Here is an 18,048-nt window from a genome sequence, read left to right as displayed (position 1 = left end):
TCACATCAAATTCAACTAACACATACACAAGGTAATTCAGGCCTTAGGCTTACCTAGGCATAGCCAACTGCCAATTTAGCACTCTCTCTCTCTCTCTCTCTCTCTCTCTCTCTCTCTCTCTCTCTCTCTCTCTCTCTCGTCTGTTTGAATTAATGTCTGTATTGAATGTGGGTGGGGAGAGAGAGAGAGAGAGAGAGAGAGAGAGAGAGAGAGAGAGAGTGCTAAATTGGCAGTTGGCTATGCCTAGGTAAGCCTAAGGCCTGAATTACCCTGTGTATGTGTTAGTTGAATTTGATGTGAGTATATGAAATATTTTGATTCAAGAATTAACTTGTGAATTTATTGATTCATGAATGGTTGAAATGTGTTCCGCTGTGTATACCCTATCATGTGTACACATAATACTGCTAATAGTCACACAGATCAAGGTAGTCACACAGACTATACTCAAAACAGACTGAGTGGTCTCAACATATGGTGTCACACAGGCTAGAGAATCCTCCCCTTAAAGAAAGAAGGTGGATGACCATCCATATTTACATTAGTACATTAGTATACTCGCAAAAGTAGTTGGGGACGGTACACATATGGAGACAATTCTCCTCCTCTTGAGTTGTATCTCCATCCTCTTCCTCTGCAAGATTGACTCTACCTTTGTCTTTAACTACAAGAGGTTGTGTGCACTTGTGACGTTGTTAGCAAAAAACATACATTGGGTTTTATACTCCCTAGCGTCGCTAAGACCACCCACATTCAATACAGACATTAATTCAAAGAGACGAGAGAGAGAGAGAGAGAGAGAGTATTATGTCTGGGTGGTGACCCCTTGCTAGGGGCTGGGGACATGAAAGTCGGCACTGCTGGCAGCTAAAATTGATGCGTGCGAAGCCTCCTGGTCGCAGGGGCAGTGTAAATTACCCAAACGACCTTAGGACTAAGTTTTTTTTTAAAACCCAATTTTTAGCCCATTTCGCCTACGGGATTTCACCTAGTGACTGAAATGTTTCAACCGTTTTGGCCATTTCACGTTTCAACATGGTGTTTTACAGTTACTGTGGTTCTCTGAGGTACACACCCACCTTTTGCAAATATACCTCTTAAGCTCTCCTTTTACAGTAGTATTTCTACTTAGTTTCTTCTTTCTATTCCGACCATGTATCTGATGTGACTCTTTTATGGCCTTTAAAGGACATTAATATACATTTCAATTCGTTTTCATCTCTCTCTCTCTCTCTCTCTCTCTCTCTCTCTCTCTCTCTCTCTCTCTCTCTCTCTCTCTCTCTCAAACTGTTGTTGTTGAAATAACTTCGTGAAGATAAAATAGCACGTTGTTTTGCTTACCAGAAATGGTAAATCTTCTTGTAGCTACCTCTAATTTCAGCGCTCCCCTTACCAGTGACCCAGTTGTAGTGGAGCTTGAGCCCTTTTGTACCAGCCTGCTCAGCAAGATTTACACCACACTTGCTAATCTGCACACCTTCTTCCATGGAAATAACTGCTCTTTCGGCAAGGCTCAAACCAGCTTTGCTCTCCTCCACTGCTTCCTTAATTGAGCCGCTCAGTGAACGGAGATCGCGTTGCGCACGTGACAGTATAAGCAACAGGATGCCTCCGCCGAGGGCTAGCAGAGTTTTCCCTACACCAAAGCCACGCTGTGGTGGTAATGGAGGAGGAGGAGGAGGAGGAGGGGCGAAAACGATGGTGCGAGCTCTCGGTTCTTCCTCCATTACTCTGTGTGTGACGAAATCTGGAATGAAGAATTAAAAATCATAAGAGAGCAAATATTAATTGACAAAAATTTATAAGGTCTTCCTAATGGCTTCAAAAAAATTAAATCAATAAAAAACTCAAAGATTCATAATAAGCAAATTTTTGAGTTGATCAAAGAAATTGCAACATCCTAACATGCCGCTTACACGCGTGTTGCTTTGAAATTCAAGAATGTTAGTTAAGAGCAGGAGGAAACGGAAAATTCCCACTTAGATATTGAGGAAAATAGTGTAAAAACCTAAAAGAAGACCAAACATTTCAATTTTCCACTTGGAAAACTAATGAAAAAGGTTCTTAAAATGTTTTTTCTTGAAGAGTATTCTTTCGACGCTAAGGTCAACCGCTCAAAAAAATCTAGGTTTAGTGTAATCCCACCCACAAATATTAGCTTTTACCTCTAAATTCCTTGAATATGAACGTGGAGAAAATCAACAAAATTTATAGAAATTTAATCTAGAAATTTTAAAAATCATAACAATAAAAAAACTTTCAGAATTTACACAAATTTAATGGAGATGCTTGTCTTCAAATAGAATAGCGCAAATTTGTTTGCATGGCTAGACTATAATGCAGATACAAATGATATGAGGACAAATTCATGTGAAAAATGGCTTGTAGATTTGATAACAATGTCTATAAAGATACACATAATCATACGATTCATGAGATGGAAACCATCGTCATGTGTATGGTGTGCATCCACACCATCGTCAACGCATGCTCTGTCAGCATGACTCTCCTACGGTGATGTCATCAGCCTCTGCAATAGCATTCACATGACGATGAGGATGTGATGCATTGGTGTAGCTAGAACCATTGACAATAGCAGGCAGATTTGATGTTGATGAAAATAGAATAGCGCAAATTTGTTTGCATGGCTAGACTATAGTGCAGATACAGATGATATGAGTGAGATTAGCACAAATTCATGTGAAAAATGGCTTGTAGATTTGATAACGATGTCTACAAAGATACACATAAGCATGCGATTCATGAGATGGAAACCATCGTCATGTGTATGGTGTGCATCCACACCATCGTCAGCACATGCTATGTCAGCATGACTCTCCTACGGTGATGTCATCAACCTCTGCAATAGCATTCACGATGATGATGAGGATGTGATGCATTGGTGTGCTAGAAACATTGACAACAACAGGCAAATTTGATGTTGATGAAAGAGACAGATTTGCCATCGTTGCCTGGCACGTTCTTGGGGCTAGTCTTTTGGGCTGAATGCAGCACATCTTGAGCAACAACTTCTAGAGCTCCCGACTCTACTACACTTGCCGATGCAAGCAACTTTAGAGTTGCAATGGCTACAACCGGATGCAAGAGAGAAGGACAAGAAGCGAGAGCATTAAAGGATTGAGAGCAAGAAGGTATACACGCCAAAAGCACATCATTGTGAGAGTGTGCAAGTAGAGAGAGAGAGAGGGAGAGAGAGAGAGAGAGAGAGAGAAGAAGAAGAAGAAGAGAGTTTTAACGTCATAGGAAACTATCCCGAGAGAGAGAGAGAGAGAGAGAGAGAGAGAGAGAGAGAGAGAGAGAGAGAGAGAGAGAGAGAGAGAGTTAGTTAGTTCTCTACATTGCAAGCTCCCACAACCATTTACTTAGCTTCACCACAACCATTTACTTGTACACTTTCAAAACCCAAGTTTGACCTTCCAAGTTCTTCACCGTAGACCCTCCAAATTCTTGACTTTCCACCTACCAATCTTAAACTCACCCTTAACTTATGTATATGACATGTTCCCTTGACTTATGTATATGACATGTTTTAAAGGAATTTTTCTTTTTCTGAGATTGGGGGGACCTACTTGACAAGAAATAATATAAATTGAGAATTTAAGGTCACTATTACCCTAGCAGTATGTGAAGTTTTGAAAAGACGCTCAAAAGGTTTCCAAATTGGTGCTCATGGAAGAAATCCACACAGGAATACATAGTACAAGCAGTTCAAGATGAATCTGCAAAGGCTCTAAACTTGAACTTGCAGAAATGGTTACAAGAGTAGAGTTTTCGTGTTGAAACTCCTAACATATACATGAAACATGTTCATTAATTGGAAAGATATAGAATAAAAGCAAGCTACTACAATGAGATAAGAAAGGTTGATAGAGTTTAATTTTTCTCCACTCTGGTAGCAAGAAATAGTAGTTTCTTTATCTACTCTTGTTACCTTTTATGAAATCCATTGATATCCATCTTTCCTAGGCTTGCAATTTACCATGGTCAATTGGTATCTAGTTTGTAAATTTACCTAAGTTCCATCAATTCAATAAAAAACAAAAATACCAATCTTACCCAAGAATGTTATTTGATGAGCTCTCTATCACTAAATGCCTCGTATTTACCTCATATCGACTCATATCCCCCTCATGCCTCTCAATTACTCTCTATTAGAAAATGCCTCGTATCCCCCTCATAACGCACAAATATCCTCTTCTCATGTGTGCACGTGAAATAAACAAAGGATCACAAGATCTATTACTCTACATGTAATATGATACAAACAAAAGCTCAAACTTTAGAGATGAAGGCATCTTACATCAGACAAATTTTATCGAGGCTCATATGTCGTTCAAAAGAGGGTCTTAGGTCACATTCAACCATCTCAAAAATAGGTAACATAAATGCAAAATATAATTTGTTAAGATTCGTAAGGAAGAGTCTACTTGATGCCTTCCTCCATCTTTGAGGCCAAATACTTCTCAACCTCTATATCGCTGCTACTAGCCTAATTCTTGCAATCATCCGTGTCACCCTCTCCCATAGTTATTATACCTTAAACAAGGGCATGACAAGTCTAACATAAGTCCACTTATGAAATCTCTAGCATCCATTTAGCATTAGTATTCATCTACCTAGCTACACATATATGAATTTCGATGCACCATAATTTGATTTAGAGGGAGAGAATATAGTAGCACAATTTGTAACATAGATGCCAAGTGTGTGTATGTGTAATAGAAGTAGACTACAAGATGACATGTAGTTCAGAGTATGGCAGCCGACTTATATATGTAAACCTTATAGGCCACTAAATGGGTTGAGCCATGTATAGTAAGAGTCGATGAGCTACTTAGATAAGGTATCCACATTCACAGCTTTGCACAAGACCTTAATATAGAACTCATTAAGCTCGTTCATTTAAATGGCCATAGACTTGTAATTGCTTGGCCAACCCTCCACTTTCTAGATATAACCTTCAAGCATACCCTCTACTCATGTTAAGTCAAGGTATAGCAACTTGGGGAAGCATGTGAAGCACTTACCCCTCATATCGACTCCCCCCATGCCTCTCTATTACTCTCTATTACTAAATGCCTCGTATCCCCTTCATATCAAATGTGATTTAACTATCCTCTTTCCATGTGTGCACATGAAATAAACGATCATGAGACCTATTACTGTACATGTAATATGATACAATCCAAAGTTCAAACTTTAGATCTTAGGGAATCTTACATTATCAAAATTTCACCAAGGCTCATTAGTCGTTCAAAAGAGGGTCTTAGGTTACATTCAACCATCTCAAAAATAGATAACATAAATGCAAGATATAATTCATTGAGATTTGTGAGGAAGACTCTACTTGATGCCTTCCTCTTCCACCTTTGAGGCCAAATACCTCCTCAACCTCTATATGGCTGCTACTAGCCTAATTCTTGCAATCATCCATGTCACCCTTGGTATACCTTAAGCAAGGGCATGACAAGTTTAGCATAAGTCTAATTATGCAATCTCTAGCATTCGTTTAACATAAGTATTCATGTGCCTAGCTATAGATATTGAACAAAGGAGAGAATGTAGCGGCACAATTTGTAACATAGAGGGACCTTACATGCCACCAGGGATGAACCATGCATAGTACGGGTCGATGAGCTACTTAGATAAGGTATCCACATTCACAGCTCTACACAAGACCTTTTATATAGAACTCTTTAAGCTTGTTCATCTAAATGGCCATAGCCTTGTAATTGCTTGGACGACCCTCCACTTTCTAGATATAACCTTCAAGCATACCCTCTACTCATGTTAGTTTAGGATGTAGCAGAGTACTTTGAGAGAGGTTGTTAGTTGGTCACCGCGACGGACGTCTATAGCATATCTTTCTGGCACTAACATAATGTCAATACTCAGGGAAGTGACTAGGATGGGGCATGGAGACTCTTTGAGGTTGTCAATCTCAAGAAGTGAACTGATAAAATAACTCTATCATTATCACATGTACATTTCTCGCTCTTAGTCCTAGCAATGTACATATGTCCTACATCACCGCACTCAACCACCAACCCGTTGCGGCACTCGAATGGATTCCAAATGCTACAAAACTTTAGGAGGAGGTCAAGGATACTTAGGGGTATTAACCTATCAAGTTCGGTCGTATTTTGACGAGGTCCATCATAATTTATGTGTCAAAAACTGCAACAAAACACATCATAATGGTCGCCCTAGGGTCTAGGATCACTCTCTTATAGTTGGAATCTAATAAAACACTCATTAACGCATTCAAATCAACAAATTTGACCTACTAACTTGTAGTAAAAAATCACAGCAGAATCAACATTAAGCATACTTGAATGAAAGAGCATCAAACAAGGAACACATTGTAAGTTTCAAAATTGAAATGTCATTACCAGAGCTCAAGATATGAGGATTACAAGTTGTAGGAAACAAGTCACTCTTAGTTGTAAGCTCCAAAACTTTAAAACTTGATGATGATGATGGTCCCTTTCCCACTTTACAACTTATGCTTTATACCTAGGGCTCTCTTGGCCAGTGGTTGACCATACATGACTCAAATTCATCACAAACTCTATAATTTAGCTTCTCAGAGTTTGTCCATGTTTAATCAGAGACGATCAAAATAATTACAAGGCTTTTTGAAAAAAGAATGGGAGTACATCAAAATTATAGGCTCAAGGAAGAAGGGATCGACTTGAAGGGTGCTCATCTAACTTGACTGCTAACATTCCCCCCTTCCTAGTCTTTGCACGCCCTCGTGAAAACTGGTTTGGTTTGCTTTGGATTACTTTGTTTCTTTCGGACATCTGCTGGATTGATGGATGTATCTGCTGTAGTAGTCCAATTCTTGCTTTTCCAGAGTCCACGTGAGCTGCCTGAACTTCTTTGCCCTTGCTATGATCTCTACTTTTTCTGCTAGCTCCTTAAATGGGTTGTTGCTCAAAGTGCTTTGGTATGCAACATGACGAGCCGGTAGACTCTACATCATGGGGTTGAATATGGATGAATCTACTTCAAAGAACCCGGTCATGAATGCCTCTTCAAATGTTTGCATGTAGTGCGAGGGCAGAAACATGGCGCGGGTGTACAAACACATGATAAAGTTCCTATTGGGAATCTCCATTTCTAGATTCTAGCATAGCCCTCTGCTTCCTTCCGGAATACTCGCCAAGGATGTTTCGTTGCCTCTATGTCTTCAAATGTTGTGATACATGTGATGATCATTTTTGAAATTTTCACTAGCATTTGGCAAGCCAAGTCTCCGGAACATCCTTCATCTGATTGATTACGCCTCTTAGATTATGGACCATAAACTTTTCATTTGGGCGAAAGTTTCCTACCAGCTTCGTGAGAGCTGGGTAGTTCAGTACTGCGGGTCCTTTTCCTTGCCAGTTGTAGAAGCTATCCCAGGATTGCCTTCTATTGATTGGACAATAAGTCGGATCGATCCTTAGATGTTGAGGTGCGTTTTTGTAATACGTCTCATATGTTGGGTGCTTTTCAAACCATTTGTTTCTCCAGAGGGGTTGGTTGTCGAGGATTGTCTGAATCTGTGTTGCAGTCATAGGGACATCCCTGTAATTCCCTTTGTGGTTGGGCTTGAGACTAGGCAACATTTTCTTTTTTCATAAGAGGGCATCTTGTCTCAGTAACAATAATGAAATCATATCATGCATGTAGTTCTTGAGTACTTCGTCATGTGTGATCATAAGATGTGTGGCTGGCTCTAGTACCTTGAGTTCGTACTGCATATATTCATTGTGAGATGGACCATGCACTTTTGAGATCCACCCTTGAATTTCCTCTCGAGCATCTATTTGATCTTCTCTTTCATCTGTATTTGCAAATTCATGGAATCCGACTTCTGTACATGTGCAAGGCAGTTCTACAGAAGGAAGATCCATGGTTCTTTGATCCTGCCCAGTTGCTTGAAGAGCTCCTATTGTGGTCGACTGGGTTTTAACTTTTCATGGCACTTGTGGTGAGATCTTGCTTTTGTAAAGTCGTAGCATGTTCGGCACTTTGGGTAGACATCTATTTTCTAGATTTTTCTAGTGCTATCTCCTCATCTTTTTGTTTTTGAATGGCTTTATGGCATGCTATCATGGCTTGCCTATCATACTGCTCCTAAGCTAGGGTTGCCTTGAGATATTTTAACTCTTGTAATGATGTGGATGGCATTGTTGAAGTCAAAGCAAGGGCTGGATAATCTTGCGTTGCCAGGTGGCAAAGAAGTAACCATCTAAAATTTCAGCAAATGTAGCAAACTGGCAAATCTCAGATGCCCAAAACGTGCATGCCAAATTTTTGCATTTGAAAGAGCCTTTGAATCCACAACTACATTTGCAAAATTTTTCCCACACTTGCTATACGAAATGAGCTTATATAGCCCACAACATAAAATGCCAGATGCAAAAATTTCATCACCAAAATTGAGATCATGAATTGTACATTTCTCATCCACAAGACCAAGTCTAGCAAGTGCAGACATAGACAAAAGGTTCTTTTTGATCCCAGGAGCTGCGTAATTGTTTTGCTGATCACCCCAAAGGATTCTCCTAGTTTTGCATTCTTTTGTCGCTCTTTTTCTAGCTCTTCTTTTAGGCGTTGTTGCTCGACTTATAAATTTTTATTAGCCTCATTAAAGGATTGAGCCTGTTGGTAGAAATGAGCAGCATTTTCCTGCTCCTTTTGTAGCTCAACTTGAAGCTCCTGCTGTTTACCCTGTAAATCTTTTATCTTCTGTTGTAGCTCTTGATTGACTTCAAGTGCTTTAGCTACCTCTTCCTTGGTATCTTCCAACTCTATTCCTCGTAGGTTGTGAAGTGCTCTTTGACATTGATACTATAGCTTGATTTGTTTCAGATGATCGTCAATGTCAAAAGAGTCTATCAACTGCCTTCCTTCACCTATTCTGATATGTGAGCGCGACGACCTCGGCTTTGGTTGTGTCATTTAAGGTTGGTTGGAGGTGTTGGGTTCTGTCGTGTTTTTTGCATCTGCTTCTTTACCCTTATCATTTTGTCCTCGAGGTGCAGGTGGAGTTTGTCTTGTCTCTTAACCTTCAGCTTCATCCGTCTTTTGAGTTGTAGGTGTTGCTGGCAACACTTGGTTGGCTGTTTGCTTTGGCAATTTTGTTGTCCACTCGACCTTCTCTTTATCAACTTCCTGGTGAGCTGATTCTTGAGTAGGAGGAGGGGTGGTTGGTTGATTTGATGTTGATGGTATATTTTTGGTGTGAATTTCCAAATGATCCACACCACCCTCCTCTTATGTCTCTTTCTCTTCATTATGAGTCATTTCGGCCTTCTTTGATTTGGTAGATTTGTCAAATGATTTGAGATCATCGCTGCGTTGTCGCTTGGACTCTTGATGTTCCCTTTGCTCGGATTTATGTTTGAGTTATTCTCTAATCCTTTGCCACATTTTTCGTGCAGCTTCTAAATTTGCTTTAGCCGCCCGTCTTCTGTATTGCTTTATTTGCTCTAGTCTTTATGCTTTTTTTTTTTGCTCCATCGGCTTATCTTGATCACTTTCTCCTTCATCATCCACATCAGCTCCCCGCTCCCTCTTTTCCTCCGTTCTCTTTTTGTAGAGCTTCGCTCTGAGTTCCTGAGCTTCTTCCATGGACCTTCACGCTTGAAAGATGGGGATGGGATCTCTATGCTCACTTGATCTTCTTTTTAGGCAAACCTTGCGGATTGTATAATCTTCTTTTTCTCCCTCCTCCTTTTCCCTGTCATATGAAGATTTGTATTCTGATGGTGCATCCTGGCTCACCTTTATATCATACTTAGTTGCTTCATTGTCGGACTTATTTCTCCTTGAACTTTGTCTGGATGTTTTCTTCTTTGGAGGTGGTACCGCAAAGGGACATGCCACAGGTTTAACTGCCCTTTTGGATTTGTGTATCAATTCCTTTTGCGTCTTTGCAGAAGGTGGTAGCTCATCGATCATGCCTAATGCTTGGTATGCAATCCTTGTCAACACTAAACCACCATTCATGTAGTCCTGTTTTTTAAAGTTTGCTTCCACTAGATTTTCTAAGATATAGGTGCCTAGATCACACTTTATGGTCCTTTGCTTGGATAATCCTATGGCCATTACCATCACAATGTGCAGGCTAGGCTCTATGTATCTTGGCGGTTTTTGTACTTTTAGATTTTGAGAAATTAACCGCAATGGCAACTTTGTCTCTGAATAAACCAGGTCTTTATAAGTGAAATTGTGCCCGTACTGCTTCATAAAAGCTTTGTCATTATCAGAAGCCTTTGTCTTTTGGAGCAAGTTATGGTTTCCTAGTGGCAGATGCAATGCCTGTTTATCATATTTGATGTGATCCGGACTTTGACTTTAGCTGCATCCTTGTCTATCAATATGGCCTCACTGTTGTACTGAATTGAGGACAGCAGCTCATGGGCCCTTTGGAAATCTGTTCCCATGGTTGAAGTTGGAAAAAGGTGTCCATTTGGATGCATCTTGATCCCTCTATCACTTCTTGTTGTTTGTGTAATCCCACAGCTCTTTAGGTAATATGGTCGTCTTTATCTTAGTACCATCGGCATCTTCAAACATTTCAATGAATATATTTGTTGGGATTTGTGCCAGCTCTTCTTTTGATACATGTGACTTTTCATTCTATGCAATCTCTATGACCTGGTAGGGTGGGGCTTCCCACTGCTTCTTGGGTCGTCTTCTGCAATGCATTTTGTGATCAAGAATTCCAAAAATTAGTTCCAGAATTTGGCCAACAAGTTGTCAAGGAAAGTAAAAAAAACGCAAACTTCGACCATAAATTGAAAAATGAGTATAACTTGACCAAAACAAGCCCAATTTGGTCCAAACTTTATTATTGCATTCAGGGTAGCTACAAGCATTAGGGCAAGTTGCTACATATCAAATCTGATTTAGGGGGTCATGGATCGCGATCCATGATTTTGAAGATTTGGTGATACCATCTGATTGAGCATGAATTGGGGATGCTATGGTTCACTTCTATCACTGGTTGGGATTTTATGCCAAAATTTGGAATTTTTCTCAAACTCAAGGGATTTTTGGCATTTTTTCAAGCATTTGAGATCCAAATGACTTGTAACTTTAGGGTTAGGTTGTCGCTCTTTTGCTTCAAGAAGGGCATGCCATAGCATACAAAAGTAGGAGATTGGATGACCAAGAAAAGAATCTAGGCATATATGAAAAAGAGCTTTTAGCTATCTTACATGCCCTAGATGCTTGGAATTATTATCTCATAGGCACTCCATTTGTTTTGTGGACATACCATCAAAGTCTTAAATACTTTTTGATGCAAACTAAACTAAGTGAGCAAATGAGGTGGGAAAATATTCTCTCACGGTTTAATTTCATATTGTTCACATAGCTGGTAAGCACAACCAAGTGACTGCTACACTTTCACGAAGGCCAAGGGTGAATGTTGTATCAATAGCTACTCACAATTATCTATCCACTATGATAGTTGAGTACGCTACGGATCCAGACTTCAAAAATGTAATGTCAGCTATTGCACTAGGAAAGAAAGAGGAACTATACAAGGTGCAAGATAATTGTCTTCTCTATGCCAATAGGCTATGCATTACACATAATCTACGTGAAAAGGTTATGCACAGATCTCATGTTCCACCTTATATGGGACATAGATGGATTCACAAGCTACTCTCAAGGGAGTAGAGATGTACTTTTATTGGCCAACAATAAGGGCAGACATACCGGATTATGTTGCCAAATGCATTGTATGTCAAAAGTCAAAGTATGATAGAGAGAAACCTGGCTTGCTTCAATCAAATGCTATACTTGATTCCCCATGGAAAAGTATATCCATGGATTTTTTTGGATTATCCAAGTCCATACATGGGAATACAGGAATATGGACAATAGTAGACCAGTTTAGCAAGTAAGCGTATTTTATACCAGTCAAAAAGACTCTCAAAACACACCATATGTCAACCCTCTTTATCTCACAAGTCTTTAAGTACAATGGCTTACCAATGTCTATAGTATCCGATAGAGATCCAAGAATGACCAATAATTTTTGGAAGGGTCTCTTTGAGGATTTGGGTACTAAGTTGAATTTCTCCTCGGCCTATCACCCGCAAACGAATGGCCAAATTGACACAGCAAATTCAATTATCATTGATCTACTTAAAGCCTATGTTACAGAAGTATATCAAAGAGATCAATGGAAAAAAGTATTTACCCTTAGTACAATATGTGTACAATAACACTGTCCATACTTCTTCAGGAAACGCACCCTTCGAGGTAATTGAAGGAATTTTTAGTCAAGACACTTGGAGATGTTACCATATACATGTGGTAGTGATGTGTGTGAACACACTAGGACCGCCGGGGCATTTTTTCCCTCTTTAGGAGGTTTTTTCCCCCGTGCATTGTATATACGCCCATCACTCTAGGGCTATCTATCTTTCCATTGCACACTAAGTAACACACTCTCTATTGTGTGCCTTGAGCTTCCTTCGTCTTCTCCAAGCTGTGTGTGTTTCTCTGCAACCCTAATTCCAACAATTGGTATCAGAGCAGGTCACGTTCTCCCGGGCTTAGTCGCCAGCTGCTCCAACACACGCCTGCTCACTTTCTCCGATTTCAGTGAGCTTTGGTGAGAGTTCATAGGTCGACAAAATTTTGGCAAAGCTCGATGAGCTTGGTCTGCTCAGAATTTTGATTTGGGCTCATTTCGGCCTCCGTTTCCACTACAGGCAGTACTGCACAGGCTATTTCGTCATTTTGTGCAGAATTTCTGTCAGTGCCGTTTTTAGCATAACAGGTGCCTTATAGTCTTCTACGGTTTGTGCTATATAGCATAGGTTGTTCCCGCTTCGTTTCTCCTATTTTCGGGCAGTTTTCACATCAGGTGCAGCATTTACCATGGCTGACAACAACAACACAGATGTGTTCAAGATGTTTGCTGCCGAGGACAGGTTGGATGGGGACAACTACCCTATGTGGGCTTATATGATGCAACATGTTCTTGTGTCAAAGGGTGTCTGGAACATTGTGCAGGGCATTGATGTACGTCCTGGTTCTGAGGATGTAGGCGATGTTGAGGATGTTGCAGGTCTTGCTGCAAGGATTGCAGCTGTTAGAGTTGTTTTGCCTACGGCAGAACAAGCTCGTTGGGATGTTAAGGATGCGCAGGCTCATGCATTGATTGCGTTGTCTGTGAAGCGCACCATTGTTCCTCACATCCGTTCAACAAAATCTGCAAAACAGGCTTGGGATATTCTAGCAGGTCTTTATGCAAGCCGCAATGAGGCTAAAATTTCTTTGCTCCGTAAAGAGCTGGAGTCGAAGATTATGCATGAGGAAGATGATATGGACACTTTCCTTGCTAGTGTCAAGGATATCAATGAGCAGCTTATTTCTGCAGGTGAAGTCATTTCAAATAGTTCCCTTGTGCAGACTGTTCTTGATGCCTTAGTAGATTCCTACCAGACTTTTGCTAGTACTTGGAGACTTATGACCCAAGGAAATCTTGAAGTTGTCAAGTTTGATGCATTATGCACATTGCTGTTGCAAGAGTCACTTTCCAAAAAAAACAGGACTAGGCAGCGTGTAGTTGAACAGGCTTTTATTGCTTCTCAAAGAAAGGGTGGTAACAGTAATGCAGCCACTTCTTATGGTTTTGTTGCGAGTGGCAAAAATTTTGTTCCTAATGTTTTTGCTAGTAGCACTTCGTCTAGAAATTCTGGTGATAAGGGTAAAAAGAAGATGCGTTGCCATTATTGTAAAGCCAATGATCACTTGATCAAGTCGTGTCCTAAGTTGAAGGCCAAAGAGGCTAAGAAGAAAGAGGGTGGTTCCACTGCAAATGCTGGTTCCACTACAAATGCAGCCATTGTTGAGTCTTCTGTGAAAGGAGACTGTGTTGCTGATGTTGATGCAGAATGGGCGTTTAGCGCAGAGTGCACTTACACTCCTGCTGTCCATGATGCATGCTTGTCAGTTGCTGTAGATTCACATGTGTGGTATTTCGACAGTGGTGCTACAAAGCACATTACCTCACATCGTGAATTGTTTACCTCTCTCGAGTCTGTCCCTCATGGGAATTCAGTCACTTGTGCCAACAATGCCTCTTATCCAGTTCAGGGAGTTGGAAAGATTGTGCTCACTGCTGCTAATGGCAGCTCCTTCACACTTGTTGATGCACTTTATGTACCTGGGATCAAGAAGAATCTCTTGTCTGTATCCGCACTTGCTAGACTTGGACTTGTAGTCAAATTTGTGGATGACAGATGTACAATCCATGATCTCAGTTTTGGTGATGAAATTGTTGCATCTGGCCTTTTGTGCCGTGGGCTGTATAAGCTCACTTTGTATGACAAGTGTGGAAAAAATTTTGCAAATGCTGCTGCAGATTCAAGGGCTATTTCAGATGCAAAACTTTGGCATGCACGTTTTGGTCATCTGAATTTTGCCAGTTTGCTGCGTTTGCAGAAATCTGATATGGTTGCTTCTTTGCCGCCTCTTGAAGCACCTATCAAACATGTTTGTGAAGGCTGTATTTTGGGTAAGATGCAGCGTTCTAAATTTCCAAATGATGGTTCAGTTCGGGCCACATGCAGGTTGCAGCTTGTACATAGTGATGTTTGTGGGCCCATGCAAACTCCGTCCTTGGGCAATTACCTGTACTTCGTGACTTTCATAGATGATTACTCCAGGCATGCATGGGTATTTCCGCTTAAAGCGAAGTCCGAAGTTTTTATGTGCTTCAAACAATTTTTGGCTATGGCTGAAAATGTCTCGAAATGTACTATGGGCACCCTCCGTTCCGATCGAGGGGGGGAGTATATGTCTCATGAATTTAATGCATTTCTGGCTAGTCGTGGGATAAAACACCAATGTACAGTGCCTTATACACCTCAGAAAAATGGTGTTGCTGAGAGGAAAAACAGGTCACTGACGGAAATGGCACGATGTATGGTCAAAAGCCAAGCTTTGCCGCATTCTTTTTGGCTTGAGGCCATTATGTGTGCCACTTATGTACTTAACAGGTATCCTACGAAAGCTTTGCAATCTATTACTCCATATGAAGCATGCATGATAGAAAACCTTCTATTGAGCACATGCGTGTTTTTGGCTGTTTGGCATATGATTTGGTACCACAAGTGCAGCGCAGAAAATTGGATGATAAGGCTGTCAAATGTATTTTTGTTGGTTATAGTGCTGAAAGCAAAGGTTACATGTTGTATCATCCGCAAACAAAACGTATTCTTGTTTCTCGGGATGTAGTGTTTGTGGAAGATTCTGTTCAGCCCTTGCTGTCATGTACTAGAGACAGTAATGTAAGCTCATAGGACATTTATGACACTTTGTTGCCTCTTTTCAGTGGTGGAAATACGAATGTAAGTTCCAACGAGGCAAATGTACAGCCTATGGGGGTTTCTGAAAATGTTTTAGATCAGCCTATTACTGATTCAGATGTACATGACGTACTTGATGAGGAAAGGGCTGAAAATGAGCAGGCTAGAGGTATGCCAAAATGGCTGGTGCACACTTTGCGTGACAGTAAATTGGATGCACCTTTGTCTAGTCGTACTCGTTCAGGCTCTCGCAATGCATCTTATGCATCAGATTGTTATGCTTTGGCTGTGTCTAGCTTACATGATGTTGAGGAGCCTCTGACTTTTGATGAAGCACAAAATTCAGAAAACTGGATGGCTACCATGCAATTAGAATATGATGCACTTATAGAAAATGACACATGGACTTTATGTGATTTTCCTCCTGGCAAAAAGGCCATTGGTACGAAGTGGGTTTACAAGTTGAAACGCAAGCCGGATGGTGAGATCGATCGCCATAAGGCTCGACTTGTTGCAAAGGGTTATGCACAGCAAAAAGGCATAGATTATGAAGAGACTTTTGCTCCCACTTGTCGTATGACTACTGTGCGTTTTCTATGTGCATTGGCAGCTCATTTTGGTTGGGATGTACATCAATCAGACATTGTTACTGCTTTCTTGAATGGTGACATATTTGAGGAAGTTTATGTAACGCAGCCTCGCGGTTTTGTCATAAAAGGACAAGAGGACAAAGTGTGCAAATGTAACAAGGCTTTGTATGGGTTGAAGCAATCTCCTCGTGCTTGCTATGAGAAAGCTGACACTCATTTGGTCAAACAAGGCTTTCGTAACAGTCCAATAGAAAGCACATTGTATGTTGATGGGGGCTTTTCACAAGCCAAGCTCCCATACCCCTCTTCTCTCGTCCCCACCCCATGAAAACCCCCTCTTATGGAGGGAGTGATAAAAGGCATTGGAAAAAGTAAGAAAAAAATAAAGTATGATTATGTAAATATACAAGAAAGGTAAAATAGGCCACCTCATGCCTGTGGGGTAGCCCATCCCCACCTTGCTTCCTTTTTCTTCACTGTTGCCCCGCCGGGTGTCCCTTTTCCTCTCCTCCACTCAAAAGGTCAACCCCCTCTCTCTTCCCCTTGTCCTTTCTCCTTTCTCTCTCCCCTCAAGCTACCCCACCTCTCACCAATAATGCATTATAACTCACCAATAATGCACCCTAACTCACATGCAACTTACCCTATCTTCCAAAATAGTATATCCCACCCCCTCTTTCTCTCTCCTATCATATCCCATGACCCAAATACCCCCCTCTCTCTCTAAAGGGCGCCATGTCTCTTGTCTTGTAGCTAAATAACCTCCCCCACACTCACACACACTCAGTTTCACTGAAAAAGGTGCCCACAGACCCATCCCCACCCGGTGGTTACCTGATTTTTCTTCTGTTCACACACATCTGCACACAGATTCACCTCTGAACACACTCCCCTCTCTCCCCTCTTGTAATTACTTTATTCTCCATGTCACCTCTCATTTTTTTTCATCAACCCATCTCTCTCTCTCTTAGTCTCTCTCTCATGAGACTGCTGTTCTGGCACATATACACACAGCCAGACAAGTGGGGCCCACAGTCACATGGCCTATGTAGATAATGATTTCTTCATTTCTAAATTCTAGAATTTCTCCCCCCTCCTCCCCTATATAAAGAGGGATCGCCATCACACTAAACACACACACAACATCACCAAAGAACACACTATGCATTGTGTGTGTGCCTAGTGCACACACACACACCCACACCATCACCATCACCGCAATCACCATGCTTGTCTTGAGCATGACCTCTACACCCTTGGCTATGGAAGATGAAGGGCAACTAAATGAAGGATGATGGCCATAACCCTCGTGCGAGTCTTCGCCATCAACTCCCACCTATCCGCCATGTGCTCTACCACTCTCTCCCTTCTCATTCCCCTACCATATGCTCCCCATTTCATCGCCTTATTCTGTAAATAAAGCTTGAGGGTTTGTGAGTATGTTTTCTTGCAATGTTTTGCCCATGTGAGATGTGCGGAATCGCCACCTAGTCTTGTGTTTGGAGTGAGCTTGTGTATGTGTGAAGGGTGTGCATATTCGCCATCCTTTTGTGGTGCCTAAGTATTAAGCCGCTATGCTCTCTCTCTCTCTCTCTCTCTCTCTCTCTCTCTCTCTCTCTTTCACTCAGTTGATCTCACTCCCCTTCCTCTTCATCATTACTCCCAAGCATCCATCTCTCTTGGATGAAAACTTTGTTATGGTGGTGTGTTGTTTGCATCCTAGCCGCTGAAGCTAGGTGGTGCCCCCTGTTTGCTTTACCATGACAGGCTCGAGGCGCGCCATTCGGTCCCCGGTGTTTTAGAGGCCGTCGGGGTTCGGGGTTTGCTTTGCTCCCGTCATTTGGTGCCCCCACGGAGGATCTTTTCATGAAACCCTTCAGTTTACAAGACTGAAACCCTTAAACTATTGTGAATGGATGAATGGCTAGCAGGATTTGCTAATTGGACGACAGAAGAAGAAGAGCTCCAAGCACAAGTAGACGAACTCCGCATCTCCATCGAAGCTCGAGTGCCAGGCGTAACGGTAATCGATTTGCAGTGGGAGAGTCAACCAACACGCCAAACCCAGTGGATATACATAGGCCAAGTGCCAAGAAGAAGAAGGA

At 41.3% G+C, this 18,048-nt stretch overlaps 1 protein-coding gene across 2 annotated transcripts in view; it reads right to left on the bottom strand.

Moving 5' to 3' along the window:
- The window catches only part of LOC147462409 (uncharacterized), a 29,619-nt gene extending 27,854 nt beyond the window's left edge, over window positions 1–1,765 (bottom strand). For both annotated transcript variants that reach the window (XM_086483913.1, XM_086483916.1), the window contains exon 1: window positions 1,342–1,765. In XM_086483913.1, the coding sequence (XP_086340039.1) occupies window positions 1,342–1,727 (386 nt within the window). In that variant the 5' untranslated portion in view covers window positions 1,728–1,765. The remainder of the gene's footprint in view (window positions 1–1,341) is intronic.
- Window positions 1,766–18,048: the final 16,283 nt, after the last annotated feature.

Source organism: Adiantum capillus-veneris, chromosome 2 (assembly GCF_014529385.1).
Source record: "Adiantum capillus-veneris isolate H3 chromosome 2, ASM1452938v2, whole genome shotgun sequence".
Taxonomy (NCBI): domain Eukaryota; kingdom Viridiplantae; phylum Streptophyta; class Polypodiopsida; order Polypodiales; family Pteridaceae; genus Adiantum; species Adiantum capillus-veneris.
Note: the sequence above shows the minus strand (reverse complement) of the source record. Positions and strands in the feature narration are given on the sequence as shown.